At 50.1% G+C, this 18,720-nt stretch overlaps 1 protein-coding gene across 1 annotated transcript; it reads right to left on the reverse strand.

Moving 5' to 3' along the window:
- Window positions 1-8,820: 8,820 nt before the first annotated feature.
- Kcng4 (potassium voltage-gated channel modifier subfamily G member 4) lies at window positions 8,821-18,154 on the reverse strand. The gene is made up of 2 exons (XM_038313319.1): window positions 17,402-18,154; window positions 8,821-9,591 (listed from the first exon to the last, which is right to left on the reverse strand). The coding sequence occupies exons 1-2, from the start codon at window positions 18,152-18,154 to the stop codon at window positions 8,821-8,823; spliced, it is 1,524 nt and encodes a 507-aa protein (XP_038169247.1).
- Between the last annotated feature and the right edge of the window lie 566 nt (window positions 18,155-18,720).

The raw sequence follows: 18,720 nt of genomic DNA on the forward strand, positions 1-18,720 counted from the left end.
CTCCACCCAGATGTAGACGACAAATAGATGCTTTGTGTGTGTGTGCCTGTGTGTGCAGGTGCAGGCAAGACCAGAGGTTGACACTTAGATGGTCTTCCTCAATCGCTTCCACCATGTTTTAAGACAGGGTCTCTCATGTAGTCCTGGGGTTCTGTGACTGGGGTGGCCTGGCTGACCGTTGACCCCTGGGACCCTCCTGTCTCCACTCCCCAGTGTAGGCGCTGCCACAATGCTTTAATTTTTTAAAAACATGTATATATGTATGTGTGTGTGGGGGGGTGGACATACACATGACCTCCCACAAGTGGAAGTCAGAGGGCAGCTTTCAGGAAGTTGATTCCCTCCTACCATGTGGGTCTAGGGAACTGAACCTAGGTCACTGGGTTTGAAGGCAGGTACCTTTATCTACTGAGCCACCTCACTGTTCCTAGGTGCTGGGGACCAAGCTTAGGCCCTCATGCTTGTGCAGAACTCTGCAGGAGAGATGTAATCCCTACAGGGTGAGGCGAACCTTCTGGAAGAAAACTGTGAGGGCTGCCCGCTGTCTGTACTCTCCCATCTCAGTAGCCAGCCAGGGCTGCTGAATTCTTTACCATGACCTTGGATTTGACTCAACCTCTCTGAGTCCTATTTTGCTGACTTAGAAGAAGAAGACCGGGAAGGGCTCATTGTTAGTTTTCTCATGGCTCAGCTGTCCCTGCCTTTGTTCTGCAGCTCCCGGCTGCTGTGGAGATCAGCATCCCCTGCCAGTCACATCTGCTTGGAGAGGTCACAGATAGAGCCAGGGCCATGGGGTAAGGAAAGGTCATAGAACGGGCAGAAGAATAAGAAGGGCTGCCATGGAGAGAGCTGAGTCCTCAGAAGCGCACAAGACAAAGGCCCCTGGCTGAGAGAAGGGACACAGGAAGCTGGTAACCTTTTTCATGTTGCTTTTGAAATCATTTCTCATGCTTATAATTTTCCAGAGGGGAAGATTCTGGAAACCCCACATCTATTCATTAGCCCACTTACTGCCCACTTACTACCCTGAGAGACAACTTAAGTTGATTGACTATTCTTACCGCAGTAGTGACGGTGGCCAGGATCAGCCACTGTACTTCAGTTTTATGTCCCTGAGCCTGCAGGACCCATTAATCACATAATCACTGAGTAAACAAGTTATTCAAAATGACATTAACTCTGCTGTGATCTGCCAAGAAGTACTCGTCGTCCCCTGGCTGTACCTATGGGCCCGCCGATCCTTCCCTCTGCAGCCATCTGCCCAGCTCCCTTCTCTCGACTCTGTCGTCTAGGGGATGGAGTCTGTTGAAGTCTTCTTGGCCTGATCCCCCTGGGTGAAGTTTTGCTGACAGCAGCATATTTAAATTGGGAGCCGATGTAGCATATCCTGGCACACTCCTGCAGGGCTTCTCAGGTGCTGTCAGCTTCCAGCCCTCTTCCTGCAGGCCTGGCCTGTGGGAACTTTTCTGGACCTCAGCAGTCTCTGAACAGTGCCATCTCTGGGTTTCATCTTCACTCCAGCGGCTGAATGTGCACCTAGCAGAAACAGGAACTCAGGGGACCAAGGCTCTGGTCTGCCTTTCTAGTTGTCAGAGTCCCAATGGGGCAAGGGAAAGTGAATCCCAGAGGTCCAGGCTGCAAGCTGATAGTGGGGTTCAGCCAGGAGTGGATGGGCCTGTTTCTGGTTCCTGACTGTCTTCTTTGTGTCTGTCATCAGTCCTGGAGGGGAGACCGTTCCTGTCATCGTTTCCTGCACTGGGGCTGGAGGGGGAGGGGAGGGTGCTGTATGGCACAGACAAACTGTGAAGAGAAAACTAGCATTGTAGGGTCTCTTCACAGAAATGTGTCTGGCTGAGACCAGAACCTGTTGTAACCAGGACTCAGTGGGGCTGGGACAGAGCTCCACATGCAAAACACTCGCAGTGTTGGGGAGGCAGAAGCAGGGAAATCCCCAGGACTCCAGCCTAGTGGAGTCCGTCAGTGCCAAGTCAAGTAAGAGACCCCAGTTCACAGAAGAGCTAGGCAGAGGTAGACTTTCCAGCTCCATGTCAAAGTACTGAATGGAGTATTCCATCCAGCATGGACTAGTGTGTGTCCACTCCCTGCTAAAGGACCTCTCAGCAATTATGAAGAAAGTGCTGTAAGCATCTGTACCAGGACTTTGTGTCAACTTAAATTTTCATCCCTGGGCAGATAGCTTGTTTTTGTGGGTTTTTTGTTTGTTTGTTTGTTTGTTTTTTTTAGGACAGGGTCTCACTCTATATTCCTGGCTGACTTCAAACTTGGGGTGATTCTCTTGGCTCTGCCTCCTAGTGCTGGGGTTGCAGTCATATACCTCCAAACATAGTTCCTATAGACCTGGGAAATCAAACCCAGGCAAACTACCAACTGAGCTGCATCCCTAGACACTGGTGACTGTTAGGAGCAGTCTTAGCTCTGCAGTCCATCATACGAAATTAGATGCTGACTCTGTGTCCATGGTGAGGGGACCATCTGGGGTGCACATGTGATAGAGGGGGATCTGGGGGTCAGTAAGGAGTCGAGAGACTGGAGCTACGCAAGCTGGACTTAATTCCCTAATCCATCTGATGACCTTGGGATATCTACCTCAACTCCTTGTGTCTTAGTTTTCTCACAAAGCAGGAGGAGGCTGTGGTGAGGTTAAGTAGTGATTAGATGTGAAGGCATGGGGTTCAGCATCCCTGATGTGCACTGTGGTCCTCACCCATGGATACCACTCCATACTCTCCCCTCTCTTGTGGAGCAGCCTGATGTGGGATTCCCCTCTGTATGCTGTGAATATCATTGGTTAATAAAGAAACTGCTTTGGGCATAGAGCAGAGCTATAGGGAAACAGAGCTAGGCAGGGAAAACTAAAGTGAATGCTGGGAGAAAGAAGGGTGGAGTTGGAGAGAAGCCATGAAGCAGCCGACAGAGACAGATGCTGGAAAGTTTACCCGGTAAGCCACTGCCACGTGGTGATACATAGACGAATGAAAATTGGTTAAATTAAGATGTAAGAGTTAGCCAATAAGAAGTTAGAGCTAATGGGCCAAGCAGTGATTTAATATGGTTTCTGTGTAATTATTTCAGGGCCAAGCAGCTGAGAACCAATGAGTGACTCTCTCATTACAACAGCAGCCTTCTCGTTTTCCCGAGATGTCACTGTCACCATTGTCAGGGGTGTGACTGAGCCTATCTTCTGTTCCTGGATGAGCCTAAAGCCTCATGAACCAATTGATGCCACAGTAGCCAGATTTAGGCTGTGTGTGTAACCCACGTAAGACCAGTGAGAAGACTTGCCTGGGATTCTAGAATAAAGGGAGCTTTCGCTCTTCAGGGCCTGGGGGAAGGAAAGGGTAAAATTTGGAGCTGGTGTAGCTGTATTGTAGCCAGGAGGAAAGCCTAGGGGTGAAGGTAATATACCCAGAAAGACAGGGAGAAGATGAAGGGAAAATGAGCTTGTTTGATACTGATGGGATAGGCTGAACCCCTGGGTCGAACCACTCCTGCTGTCCACCAGGATTTCAGTACTAAGAACTAACACTGATCCTTTTGTTTGTTTAATGAAGTCCAAATGGAGCTTCTTCAACTTGGAATCAGATTGCCCTAATTGAGATTTCTGGTGTGCTCTCAAAAGCGGCTCCCATTCCTGGATCAGGAGAGTGGCAGACAAGAGAAATAAAGTTTTGTCCAGTGAGCCCTGGGCTTTTCTGTGTCAGGACCCCTTCCCCCCCTCACCTCCAGGGAATCCAGCTCCGGTCACCCAGTGACGAGCAGGCTGGATCACACCAGTGCATGGGGGCTGCCTTCGCTGTGGTCACATCTCTCCCAGATGGTTTGAGAGACTGTGAAGGGATCCTGGCTCCAACTTTCTGCAGAGGTGGGTGGTTGCCAGGGTCACACACAATCTTGCTCAAGGCTTCTCCACAGGTTGCCTTTGGGAACATGGAGGATCAGCTAGGATTCTTCATCTAGCCCAGGCTGGCCTCAGAGTCTCTATGTAGTCCAGGCTGGTCAGACTTTCTATAGAGCCCAGCTTTGTCTTGAACTTATAAAGTTTTTTTTTTTTAAATGTCATTTAATGTTTAATTCAGAAGGGTGCAGGGTCCCCAGATCTCACACAGTAAGTGCAGGTGGCACCTCAGGCCTCACAGGGGTCTGCATCAGGCAGGTAAGCACAAATACAATGGAGGCTAGTTTTAGTTCAGGGACCACACTGTCCCGGGTTGTGTCACAAGGTATCTGTACCCCCTTGGCTGTGTCCTCCTTACAGCAAGTCCCTAAGTGGTAGCTCTGAGTTCCCTATGTGTCCTCAGAAGCAGACTGCTGCAGGGCAGGGCTGGTGCCTTTAGTTTTATTTTTAACTGACATTGTATTCTGGGAGGTGCCCCTTGGCTAGATGTCAAAGCTGCATAAAGACAGGCATTGGGCAGAGAGCAGGCTGCCCAGGGCTGGAAGCTCTAGAGCTGGGAGTCCAGAGTCTGGACCAAGCCAGATTGTGCCAGCCCTGGCAGTTTGTCTCCAAAGTCACACCCCCTCCTTCGTCCTTCCTGTCCACACTTACAAAGGCAAAGGTGGGACCTTGAAACCATTAAGATCCTACTTTAGAATCTGTGAAGCTGTCCAGGGTTGGAGATGCTGCGTCTTGGGGACTCATTTACCTGTAAGAAGGATACGTTCTCTTCACAGAGGTCCTCAGTATGACCAGCCTTGCTGGAACATTCTACCTGACCTGCACAGGCAAGCAGTAAGCTGTCCTAATGTTACTGCTTTATTTCAATCTTTGGGCCAGGCCAGCTCTCCCTGGCCCCTTCCTCCCCTTTCTCAGTCTCTACCCTTCATAATGTGTCCTGGGATCACCTCCCAAAGAGAGGAACTGCCCCTCATTGATAGTAACCCCCTTCCTCTTTTTTTTCTGAGAGTGGGGAAGATTTGCTGGGACTCATGGCATCTGACATGGTCCCCACACAAACTGTTACAAACCCGTAGGCTAGGTACCAGTGACCACCCAGAGAGTGTCCACGGTCACATTCCTCCATGAGGAGCGGGAGATACGGAGTGTCCACAGTGGGGCATGCAGTGCATCATGGGAAAGGGTGAGGTACTTGAGTGATGGAAATCGGGTGGTAGGAAAAGACCTCTGTGAGCAGGTGAATCTGGAATGAGCGGCCAGGTTTGGTAGACGGTGACATGTTCACACACTGATTACTGTGTCCCTTTCTGTGTGGCCTTCCCAGCCACTGCAGGTTAGGAATGGCTGCAGCGAGTTCCCAGAAGCCCAGTTGCCCATGCTGGGAGGGACTGTGGCGGCCTCCTACAGGATCACTATGGGTATCTAAGGAAGAGCACATCCAGCAAGTCCATCCCCATGTCCCCTGTTGAACAATATGCCTAGGACACTTCACAGTGACTCCGTGCCTCAGCTCAGGACAGTGTGGCAAACTGCTGCTTTCTTTTCCTCTCGAGCACATTCATCAAGGCCAGGCCCTGCTTCCCACCAGCCCAGGGTTGCGGCAGAATATACTAGAAAGGGCTCAGCTAGGAGTCAAGATACTTGAATATAATGAGATAAGCCAATGCGTGACCTTAGGCAGGTGGTTTTCCCTCTCTGAACCTTGGTCTCTCCATCTTCCAAGAGGGAGTTGGTTGACATTAGAGCTCTTTACCCTGTTTGGAGAGTCTTCCTTTGAAAAACAAATGAAATCAGTGGACACTCTACCCTCGGAAGCGCATTTGCACCCAGAGGCATATCTGCCCTTCGGATGACCAGAGGCACGCTGATCATCTGTTGATGGGACTGCTGGTGGCCATGGTGCAGTCCTAGAAGCCCTGGAAGTAGCCTGCAGTCCCAAGGCACAGTCCCAAGTCAGGACCCTCTTTGAGTCCCTTTCATTGTATTGAAGAGCTAACTCAATACTACTGCTGGGCTCAATTCTGCATGACTGGAAAGACCTTTAATCAACACTGTTCCTTCCTCTAGGAGCCAAATCTGTAACAGCTGGAAGGTGACTCAAAGTCAAAGGTCCCTTTTGGCTACAGCCACAGCAGCTGGGGATCACTGGGCTCCTGTCAACCAATGGGGATGAAAACACTACCTAGCAACACGCTTGTAGCTCCATCCCATCCAATCACATCAAAAGGGATGCAAAAGCTAGACCTGGATGACTTAGACCCATCTTCCAGGATGTTACCCAAGAGAAAGAAAACAACAAAACAAAACAAAAAAATCAAAAGTGTTAAATTAAACCCTACATCAAGCCAGCCCTTACAATTTTCCAGGTCTTATTTAGTAGGAGTTTTAACTGGGTATATGTGTGCAGACAATAGAGACATTTTGTGTCTTTGATTGGTTTAGCCAATAATGACCTTTGACTTTTCTTTTTGTCTTAGTACATTTGGTGGCACAGAGAACTGTGGGGATGCCTGGTGAGAGCTAGGCACAGTGCTGGGGACATCATACCAAGCATGTGATGTAGACAAGGCCTTCAGCCAGAAGAGAGGGACAGACGCAGAACTGACGGGGGCCATGTCCCCAGTGGCTTCTTCTCTGGTTCCAGGGTGAGCCCAACACCTCATGTCTGTGATCTGTGGATAGCTCTGTCTTAGAGGAGAGGAACTGTCTAGGCATTTCTGTATTCTTTTAGGTATTGTGTGAGTGCGTGATCATCATTGGCCAATGGGTCCTCTGCCTGTTTGGCTGATCTTCCCCCAACAACAGCAGCCTCCCCCCCAAGTGTCCTATAGAACTTCAGCTAGAGAACCACAGATCTGGTCTAATCATGTGGTTTACAGGGAGGCAAAGGGACCTGCTCACAATGATAGACAGAGTGAAACCCCTGGGCCTCAGATGGTACCCATGCTGTCTGTTCTTAAAAGTATAAAGGAAAAACTGGATGTTTAGTGTTTTGTCTAATTACAGCTATAAAAATTTTAGTGTGTGAGCCAGGAAGATTACGTGTTCAAAGATAGCCTGGACTATACTGTGAGATCCTGTCTCAAGACAAACAAACAAAAATTAGCCTGGTGCAAAAGATTAATATAGCTACTTTTTATATACTTCCAAAATACATTCAGGTATCCCCAGGACTCTGCTGGCTGATCCCTGGAACAGAACAGCATGCCTTGGGCCTCATCAAGGAATCAGCTCTCCTAGTGTGATACAAAGGGCTTGCTTGAGACATGTGAGCTTGGTAAGAACTAAGGTGTTTTCCGGACCTTAGGTCTAGAGAGATGGAGATGTGTATGTAACTGCTGGGGGAATCAGAGGATGTGAGAGTTCCCACATGGGCAAGACGCACTTTAGCTTAGATGTTGGGGCTTCTCTGGAAAGTCATTGGCTATGTTATGCAGTCAGGGGAGTGAGCCTGGCACCCAAAAGGGCCCAGTTCAATACTGGCAGAAGGACCAATAGCCAGGCATGTGTTAGCAGGGCTCCAGTATTGACTGCATGCCACACCTGAGCCATGTCACTCACAGGGCCCCGTCTATCTCACTGCTGCTTACTGGTGTCCCTTGTCCTTTCTCCAGTGGCCTTACAGCCAATACTGAATAACAGTGCAGCTGTGTCACACCTGAGAAGTGCCACGGAGATGTCTCCCAGGTGTGCTGTGCCATATTGGTAGTGATGTGGGGGAGGTGAACCCACGGGACATTCCTGGATGGATGTCACTCCCACTTCAGCGTGGACTGTCATCCTTGTCTTCATGCCTCGCACAGTAACAGTGCTGTCTTCTGTAAGGCTCTGAGATTCACCAACTCCTTCTCCCTGTCTGCTTGCCCCACCCCGCGCAGGGAAACTTTGGGGCACCGGCTGCTCAGGGGCCTCTGCTGCTGCTTCCTGGTTCGTTTCTGTAAGTCATGTTCATAGCAGGCTGCCTCCTCTATGGATCCAAGGGTCGAGTCTGCTGGCAGAGGAGCACACGAATACGTGGATGCACACAGACACCAGGAATGCCCAGCCTCCATCAGTGGGGGTCAGATGTGGGGAGCTAGAAGCAGGCAGGCCTAGGGCTGTACTGCTGAGCTGTGTCAGTGATGTTTGGTTGATCGTGGAAAGCTGAGGCTCCTCCTGGTGCTGCTGTTCTCTGAAAGGACATTTATGGTTCTCAGAGTCTCCTTGTCAAGACTAAGAGCTGCAGAACCAGAGTGTCCACCAAGAGTCCGGCTGGCCAACTGGGTATTTGCAGGTGGTCTTGCAGCCCAGGTCTCTAGCAGTGTCAGAGGTGACAGTAGGCTCGCTGCCATGAGACTCTGACAGGATTTATTGTAGTGGCCAGGGCTGCCTTCTTGGCTAAGAGCGTCTAGAAAGTGGGTGCTGCCACTGCATTTGGAAATTCGGCTGGCGGTGGCAGGAAACAAGAGAACACATGATCTGCCTGGAAGCCTTGCAGGCTGCATGGAGCTTTGAACAGGTCTCAGTGCCTGAGCCCACTGGGGTGGCATGAACCAGGACGGGGAGTCTGGGGGAAGAGGATGGAAATCTGCAGACTCCGTATCTCACTATTAGCGGTGAATATCAGTTCAGTGAGCATCCAGGACCAAGGTGGAATAGCACAGAGTCTGCAAGGGAGGGGAAAGAACACAGGGCCACCAACTCAGCCTACCAAGATGAACTGTGCCCAGTAGGTGGCAGGGAGCTGGGGAAGGACAAGGGATGTGCCCAGGATCACACCAGTGGTGTTATGGTCTGGCACCTTTCCTGCTTTGGAAGTCAGCATTCTGAGAACACCCCCCCAGATGGTCCACCGGAGAGGTGCAGGAGCTTGTCTCAGCCGTGGGATGAGCTGAAATTACGGTGCATTCCTAAGGTGGTAGGAGTTACACGTAGCGGATGGGGGAGACCAGGCCCTCGGGGACCAGGTCATCCACATCGCTCAGAAGCTCCCTTTCGCTGGCCGAGTTTGTGTTCTGAAGACGCCTGAGGCGGGCCTGGACCTGCTCCTGCTCCCGCTTCAGCTCCAGGTAGGAATGGGAGAAGGTGTGAAAGATGGATGTGGCTGGGAAGGCCATGATGAGGATACCACTAAGAATGCTGCTCAGAGCCACCATCTGACCGGGAACGCTGCGAGGGACCATGTCCCCATAGCCCACCGTGGTCATGGAGATGATGGCCCACCAGTAGGACGCGGGGATGCTGGTGAACTCTAGGACCCTTCCAGACTCATTCTCAGCCACGTAGACTAAAGGAGAGAAGAGGGTGACAGCCACACCCAGGAAGAGCAGAAGAAGGCCAAACTCCCTGGCGCAGCGACGCACCGTGAGACCCAGCGTCTGCAGCCCCAGCGAGTGGCGGGCCAGACGCATCACGTAGAGGATACGTAGCGCCCGCAAAACACGCAGCACCAGTCCTACTTTCTCCAAGTAGGAGCTGCCACTCAGCCTCTCGCCTGCCTCCGGGGACTCCTCGGACACCACAAGCGACACGTAGTACGGGGAGATGGCTAGAATGTCGATGACATTCAGGGGTCCACGGAAGAACTGACATTTGTTCCGGGCCTGGGCAAAACGCAGACAGAACTCCAGGGAGAACCAGGCCACGCAGATGGTCTCCACCACGAAGATGTAATAGCACTTTCTCGTGCATTCTCCCTGGGGTGAGAGAGCCACAGAAGCACGGGTTAGTCAGCGGCCCTTAAAACCTGGCATATTGCCGGGCGGTGGTGGCGCACGCCTTTAATCCCAGCACTCGGGAGGCAGAGGCAGGCGGATCTCTGAGTTCGAGGCCAGCCTGGTCTACAAGAGCTAGTTCCAGGACAGGCTCTAGAAACTACAGGGAAACCCTGTCTCGAAAAACCAAAAAAAAAAAAAAAAAAAAAAAAAAAAAAACCTGGCATAACAGCACAGCGGCTCAAAGGAGGAAGGATTTATACAGGTTCATGGTTTACGAGGAACAGCCAGCCATGGTGGAGAAGGCATGGTGAAGTAGCTCTGTGGTTGCTTTGTGGGAGTGTAAGGAAATGTAAGGAAATGGCTTCCTTCTGAAAAGCCTTGCTAGGTGTGTGTGTGTGTGTGTGTGTGTGTGGGTGTGTGTGTGTGTGTGTGCATGTGATGGCCAGAAAACAATTGGGACTGTAATTCTTCAGGCTCTGTCCACTTTGGTTTTTTTGTTTTGTTTTTTTCTTTTTTTTGTTTTTTGAGACAGGGTTTTTCTGTAGCTTTAGAGCCTGTCCTGGAACTAGCTCTTGTAGACCAGGCTGGCCTCGAACTCACAGAGATCTGCCTGCCTCTGCCTCCCGAGTGCTGGGATTAAAGGCGTGTGCAACCACCGCCCGCCTCTGTCCACTTTGTTTTTATGGGATTTTTGTTTTTGCTTTTGGGACAGGGTCTCTTACTGGCCTGGGGCTTGCCAATTAGGCTAGGCTGGCTGGCCAGCAAGCCCCAGGGATCTGCCTGTGTCTACCTCCCCAGTGCTGGTATTCCAGGTGCATGTCATGACACCCAGCTTTTTCATGTGCATTCCAGGGCTCTGACTCAGGTCCTTGTGCATGCCAATCAAACAACTAACCCACCAAGCTGTCTTCCCAGGTCCTAGAGCAGTGTTTCTCAACCTTCCTGATGCTGTGACTTTAATATAGTTCTTCATGTTGTGGTGACCCCCAAACATAGTTATTTTTGTTGGTTCTTCATAACTGTAATTTTACTACTGTTATGAATCATAATGTAAATATCTCATATGCAGGGTATCTGATATGCGACTCCCTCCAAAGGGGTTGTGACCCACAGGTTGAGAACCACTGCCCTGGAGACACAGTGTGATCTTGCTAAGTCCTGTGGGCTGAACTGTCCATTGTGTGGTTGTACATGGCAGATCAACCTGGTGGAAAGCCGGCTTTCCTGCCTCCATTACAGTTAGCTACAGCCAAAGCTTGTCACCTTTGGAAGAAGCATTGCTAGGTAAAGGGCATCGGCCAAGGCTGTGAGCTCCTTACACTGACCCCTTTCTTGGCTCCAGGAGAGTAGAGGGGCCTGTCACAAAGGACCAACACCCCAGGGGAGAATGACACACCCAAGTAGAGAAAGCTGGGTTCAGTGACCAGCAGCTGGGGAAGGTGACTCTGGAGGGCCCAGCAGGCCCCAGCAGGCTGAGCTTCTGCCTCTGGTGCTGGTGTTTGGCTATTCAAGCCATGTACACTCCGTCCTCCCTCCCATGGTCTGGGCTGCCGGCCTTCCTGCACTGCAGCAGACAGGCTCTGCCTAGTCACTCCATCTGCATCCCGCTCTGCCCTGCATCCTAACCAGCCTGGTGCCCGCCTGCAGGAGCTGGCATTTCTGCAGCCATGCTGGGACACAAGATATGGATGTAGGGCTTCAGTTGAGGATGTGACGTTCAGTCCAGCCCTGCCAATATAAAGGAAAGAAAGAAGAAGAAAACAAAACACTTGTTTCTCTCCGAGGAAGACTCTGGCTACCGGGGCCAGGGCACTTTGGTCTACCTTGTTCTCATCTTTCTGGATGTGGGCACAGAAAATTCTGGTTTTGGGATTCCTCCTAATCCCAGACCAAGTGGGGGAATCAGCCTCCATGGCGCATGCCTTGTCTCTGGGGGTAGTGAGAAGAGCGCTGCTTATTCCTAAAGTCAAGGTGAGCCAGGCCTGAGGAGTCTTCGTTAGAAATGAAAGGACCACACAGGCTTATAGGGCCTAGCAAGCCAGCGGCCACAGACAGGCAACAGTTGGGACTAGGGGAGGCTCACTTCCAGGACTCCAGCCATCAAAACAACTGCTCAATCAGGCAGTGGCAGCAGCGAACGCCTTTAATCCCAGCACTTGGGAGACAGAGGCAGGTGGATCTAACTGAGTTCAAGGCTGGTCTGGTTTACAGAGCAAGTTCCAGGACAGGCTCCAAAGCTACAAAGAGAAACCCTGGCTTGAAAAACCAAAAATAAATAAATAAATAAATAAATAAACAAATGACTGCTCAGGGAGCCCTGGGTTGACTGGAGAGGGCCCAAGGGAAATTTGGGGGTGAGGGAAATGGTCTAGATTGACAAGGGTGGAATTGCAGGGGTGTGGGTTTTTTTGTCTTTTTTTTTTTTTTTTTTTTTTTTTTGAAATTTCAATGTGCGCACCTGAAAACCTTGATTAAAAGAAGACTGAGGGCTGACGAGATGGCTCAGCGGGTTAAAGCTCTTGTGGCCAAGGCAAGTTCGACAACGTGCCTGGACCCACGTGGTAGAAGGGGACAAACAGCTCTAGAAAGTTGTCTGAGCTACAGAGAGAGAGAGAGAGAAGGAGAGGGGAAGGGGGAGGAGAGAGAATAAGAGAGGGAAAGGGAGGGAGAGAACCTGGTGGTCTGGGTTACAGGGAACTTGAATTTAGGGAACAACATGGCAGCTCCTCCAGGGGTCAAACTCGCACTCAAGACTCAGCAAGGTCATGCCTCTGTGCACACCCTCGAGGAATGAAAATACGCCCAAGGGAACAGACAGTCTCTTGGTAGCCAAGGATGACCTTGAACTTCTGATCCTCCTGCCTACACCCTTAGGATTACAGGTGTGAGCTACCACACTTGGTTTAGGCACCGCTAGGGATCAACTTCGCACAGGCTGGACCAACACTCTACCAACTGAGCTCCAGACCCTGGCCAACAAGAGGAAACCCCACAAAGGTCATCGACCAATCCCCCAATGAACCATCAAGCATGGCACAGCCAGATGGCAGCTGTGACAAAGCACAGGAATCTGGGTTTCTATGGGTCACAGCCGCAGGCTCTGAGTTCCTCGGGGTGTCATTAAATCCCTGTGCCCTATGGCTCTCCTCAGGAAAAACCGGCCAGCCTTAACAGCTGACTGACTAAATAGAGCCCCTCTCTGCCTGCCTGCTGTCCCCTGAGGACGAATAAGAAAGACAAGGCATATACTAGAGAGAGAACAGACGCTTTTTATGTAAATGTCGAGGCACTGTCTTGAAAGAACAAACATTTTAGGATTGCCTGGCTTTAGCCTCCCTGGCTCTCTGAAATATAATCCCCAACAAAAACAGAGAAAGGGCAGCATGTACAAAGGTGGCTCCACCAGCGAGTAAGCACAAGGACACTGTGGCTGTCTCTGAACACGAATCCCTTTTATCCCATGGGACACGGCTGCCAGTTTCTCAGAGACAACTTTGGGCTGCCCAGGACTGCAAACTGGTGACCTGCCCCTGATTTGATTTCCCCAGTGGCAGTGGTGTTAAACCCGGCCTGGGTTTGCATTCACAGTCATTTTCAAAGCATTAGGCCCTGCGATGCCCTTACTCCTCTGCACAGGGAAGCTCCTGACTCCCCCACACTGTCTTCTCTCCCTGCAAAAGGAGGGCAGGCGTGTGGAGGACACGCGTGTGATTATTCAGCAGCTGCGACCCGGTATCCCTGACTGGGATATGGACATTGCTTAATGTGCCCTAATCTTCAGAAGCAAAATCAACGTGGAGATATCCCCGTGAGCAAGCAGACCTTCCGATGGCATGCTTTGTGCTAAAAGACTCTTGGGGTTGGGGGATGGGGATGCTCCTGGTGGCAACTCCAGTCTCAGGGTGGAGATCAGCAATTGGAAAGACTGAGGATTTGAGTGTTATATATCTTTTTCTTTGGGAGAAAACATTGGTCAGTTATGGTACAAATTCTAATTGGTCTTAATAATAAAATCTCGAAGTCAGCTATCAGGGGGTGAAAGCTGTAGGATCAGAGAAGCAGAGTGGCCAGCCACTAGAGTTCTTACCTCTACCAGTGCTCAGACCAAAAGGGCAATCCTGCCATCAGATTGCTTGCTCAGACTGCACTGAGCTCTTGTCTCCTCCCGCCTTAAGTTCCTCTCTCCACCCAACCATATCACTCCGGTCTCCACCTCCCTAGTACAAGGATGAAAGGCCTGTGATCCCAAGTAAGTGCTGGGATCATCCTTGTGTGAGCTGTTTCTCTTTCAAACTGGATCAATTTTGTGTAGCCGAGGGTGGTTTTGAACTAACAGAGATCCATCTGTCCCCAGAGTCCTGAGATTAAAGGTATGTGCCACTACTCCCTGGCCTCTAGTGGTTTAGCTCTGCATTCTGGTCGCCAGGCAAGCTTTATTTGTTAGATCATAAGCAAAATATCACCACAGTCGCCGGGCGGTGGTGGCGCACGCCTTTAATCCCAGCACTCGGGAGGCAGAGGCAGGCGGATCTCTGTGAGTTCGAGGCCAGCCTGGTCTACAAGAGCTAGTTCCAGGACAGGCTCTAAAAAAGCTACAGAGAAACCCTGTCTCGAAAAACCAAAAAAAAAAAAATATATCACCACAGTCAATCAGATGAAATAGATTTTGTTCAACAAATATTTGTGGAGACCTTATCCTGTGTAAGGTGTATGCTGGATCTCTGGTAAGGCTGTACTGCGTGGGGAAAATCTGTGAGGAAATGATGGGGGTGTGTGTGTGTACATGTGTGTGCATGTGATGTGAGTACAAACACATGCGTGTGTGGTTTTAATTCTGCCTCCTTGTCTATCATAATCTAATGTAGATGGAGGCTCGGGTGACAAGAGAGCTGTAGTGTAAATTCGGAGAGAATCCATGTTTGACCTTAGGAAATGGTCTAGTTCTATTTTCAAGCTTTTCATCTGCCTTTTGAACAAATGCAGGTTCCTATTTCAGCTTTGAGACTCTTCTAGATAGTTCAGCTGTTGACTTTACAAATCCAAGAGACTCTTAAGAGAGTCTCAATGGGGGAACTGCCTTGGTCAGATTGGCCTGTTGGCATGCTCATTTATGTAGGAGGGCCCAGCCTACTGCGGGTGGCACTGTCCCTAGACAGACAGGCCTGGGCTGTGTAAGAGAGCTAGCTGAACAGCAACCAGTCCGTAGCCTTCCTCCTCCTCTGTGGTTTCTGCTTCAGGTCCTTGCTTGAGTTCCTGCCCTAACTTCCTTCACTGATGGCCTGTGATCTGGAAGCGGGAGTCAAATAAACCCTTTCCTTTCCAAATTGTGTTTGATCAGGATGCTTATCTGAGCAACAGAAAGCAGACCAGGATACAGACCATCTGGTTCCTGGGGTCCTTGGTGTCTCGCAGCTGTCTGCGAAGAGAATGTAGGGGTGCACAGGTGTTGTGGATTATTAGCTTAAGACGTGTTACATTTGTTTATGCCGTGGAACATTTGTTTAATATTTATTTAAAGATGTGTTGCAGTCTTTTATGTTGCATTTGCTTAACCCTGTGAAGCTGTGTTACTTTGCCTGCCTAAGACAGCTGATTGGTCTAATAAAGAGCTGAATGGCCAATAGGTAGGCAGAGAGAATAAATAAAAGGAGAAAGAGAGGAGAGGAGAGGAAGGAGTGAGAAAAGGAGGAGAAGAACAGGATGCCAGGAGCCAGTCACCCAGCCACACTACCAGCCACGGAATAAGAAGGAAAGAAAGGAATATAGAAGAGAGAAAGGTAAAAGCTCAGAGACAGAAGGTAGATGGGTCGGCTTGTTAGGCTTGGCAGCAAGCACCTTTACCCACGGTTCACCCACAGAGCCATCTCACTGGTCTGAGAGTTAAGTAGAGGGCTGGAAAGATCTGCAGGCAAATTTCTCTCCAGGAGACAAGCTCCACCTAGGGCTGTTACCAGGCTTAAGCTTTTTTTTTCCCCTAGTGTTACTGGGCTTGTTGGGGGTTAGGTCCTAGGTCCTGGCAGACCTAAAGTGACCTTGACCCAGAGGAAACATTCTACCTCTGTGTAGTTGGTTTTTTGTTTGTTTGTTTTTGTTTTTGTTGTTTTTACTCTTTGCTCTTTGTAGGCCCTGCCACCCAGCTCCCAAATAATCACACAGAGTCTTATTCATTTTTATGAATGCCTGACCTTAGCTTGGCTTATTTCTTGCCAGCTTTTCTTAACTTAAATTATCCCAGGCCTGATGGCCCAGGACCCACACGGTAGGAGAGAATCGACTCTTGCAAGTTGTCCTCTGACCTCCCCATGCATGTCCTCTAGACCACATGCATGCTGAGGCACATATACCTGAACACACACACTTTAGAATTATAATAACAATGTAATCTAAATACAGACTTCACATTGGAACCCAAAGATGATTTGGGGGCCACTGGACATCTCTATTAATTTCTCTTCCCATAATGTGGCCACCTTGATTAATCACCTCTCTGGTTTGCACTATTGTTTACTTGGTCTGTTGAGGATGGGTGGCCAAGCCTAGCTTGTTGGGGCTGCCAAGGACCAGTCTCTGAGTTCTCCCCCAGAGATACTAAGAGACTTTGTGGGAGGTGGCAACCAGAAAAAGAAGGGCCGAGTATTTCTGCTACAATCTATTCCTCAGCCAGAGGAAATACATGTAGCATTGTTGAGTCTCCATCTGGGGTAGGGTTGGCTCATGTGCAGGGATCTGGGTTCTGAGCCAATACTTAACATAAAGTAGTTGCTCGATAAACATTAAAGGCAATAAATATGGGAACGTTCAGAGAAATGTCTCCCATTTTACTGAGAAGGTAACTAAGATCAGTGAGGACCAGCACTCTCCACCCCATCACAGGACCTGGGAAGTGGATGATGGGTCTTCCCACCGTCCCAAACCAAACATGACTTTGTCAATATCCAGGGCTCCCTACAGAGCCAGGAACACATAATGACTTTAAGGGCCCCATTCTTCCAATAAAGGTGAAAAAGTTACACTTGTGGCTGGAGTGTCTAAAACTGTATATTATTCTATATGTGTATTATATTCTATATAAAACTATATATTATTATATATGTGTATATAAAATTCACATAGGATGTGTTCATATTCTCTTGCTTATTTAGATGAAGACATTTAGCTGGGTGTGGGGGACACATGTTTGTCCTCCCAGCACTCAGAAGGTGGTAGCAGTAGGATGATAAATTAGAGGCTAGCCTTGGCTGGATAGAGAGCTCTCGGTCAGCCTGGACTACATGAGACCCAATTTTTTTAAAATATTTATTTATTTATTATGTATACAATTCTGTCTGTGTGTATGCCTGCAGGCCAGAAGAAGGCATCAGATCTCATTTCAGATGGTTGTGAGCCAACATGTGGTCACTGGGAATTGAACTCAGGACCTTTGGAGGAACAGGCAATGCTCTTAACCGCTGAGCCATCTCTCCAGCCCAAGACCCAGTCTTAAAACAACAACAACAAAAAGGACTAGAGTTATAGCTCAGTAATTAGAGAGCTTGCCTAGCATTTAGGAAGCCCTGGGTTCAATTCCCAGTACTGCATAAAACAGGGTTTGGTGGTGTACACCTGTAGTCCCAGCATTCAGGCAGTATAGGCAGGAAGATCAATGGTTTAAGGCCTCACTGGGCAAGTTGAGGCAAGCCTGGCTACATGAGACCCTGTCTCCAAGAAAAAAAAAAAGGAAGGAAACTATTTCCATGGTTTCCTAAATGTCCCTGAGCTGCTCCATGGTCCCTCATGGGCAACCACTCACCTTGTCCTCCTCAGCCCTGAAGTCGGGCATGGTACTCACACACAGACTGACAGCCGTGGTGGCCACGAAGAGAATGGAGAGGCAGGCAAAGACTTTCCCAGGCAGCCCCGACTGTGGGTCCTCCACCATCTCACGCAGCTGGTTCATGCTGCGGGCCCATCGCGAAGACTGTACTTCAGAGTGGCAGGCCTGGCGCTGCTGCTGGCGCTGCATAGCCTCCTCCCGGCGCAGCTCCGCTGCCTCCTCCAGCTTCTTCATGAGCTTGCGCAGGCAGCAGCGTTCCAGGTTGGCTTCCTCGATGCCCCAGTAGCTCAACTCTTCCCGGAACGACAGCGCGCACATCTCCCGCAGAAGCACCAGCTTTCCCGCAGCCAGGAAGCTCACGATCACCCCGAAGGCATTGGGGCTCCTGTCAAAGAAGAACTCCTGGCTGTTCTCATCATAGTCATCACAGAGTTGTGTGATCTCCTCGTAGCTGCGACACAGCCGGAGTCTGCTCAGGCGGCTTAGCGGGAAGGCATCCAGGGTGCTCCAGGGCAGTAGATATCGCCGGCCACCCACATTCACCAGGATCTCCTTCTTCAGGTCCGCCTCTGGAGAGGCGTCCAGGGTGCCCACCTTCCGAGCCCTGCGGTAATAAAGGCCCTTGACTGACTGAGGCTCTGGACCAGGCCAGAGCTGACTCAAGGGGCTGCAGGAGCCAAAGTGATGGTGTCCAGGACGCAGGTCCCTGTCTCTGGAAGACGTGGGCATTGCCACAGACTGTGGGGCCAGGGCTCACCTGTCCGCCTCCAGAAGAAGAACAAAAGAAGGAAGGGAGCATGAGTCTTGGTAGTACAGACATTATTGCATTTGTGCATTGTTCCTGCAGCTGCTTCAGCCATCTCTGAACCTCCTGTTTACTTCTCGGTTACCGGGCAGTTACTATGTGCTTGGGTCATGCCACTGGACAGGTCCCTACCCCTGTGGAAGCATGTACATCCATGATACAGATGTGCTGCCCACTACACTAAGGAGGGAGACACTTCATGTTCATCTCCTTCTCCCTGACACAGACATTTTGAGAATGGAGATATAATGGATCCTGAACTGTACCATCCCAGACTATGGGGTCTTGAGCATTGGCTTCCTGTCTCTCTCTCTCTTCTCTAATGTTGAGCCTTGGGTCAGCCCTGCAGGGGGCCCCATGTGGCCATGTTCTGAGGAGTGACTCAATCTCTCTGGACCCTCTGCTTGGTCTGTGTGAGTGGAGAAGCTTGAGTTCCCACACTGTGGGCCAGGTCAGGGAGCAACACACACGTGCAGCACCCATAGCGGTC

Source organism: Arvicola amphibius, chromosome 15 (assembly GCF_903992535.2).
Source record: "Arvicola amphibius chromosome 15, mArvAmp1.2, whole genome shotgun sequence".
NCBI lineage: Eukaryota > Metazoa > Chordata > Mammalia > Rodentia > Cricetidae > Arvicola > Arvicola amphibius.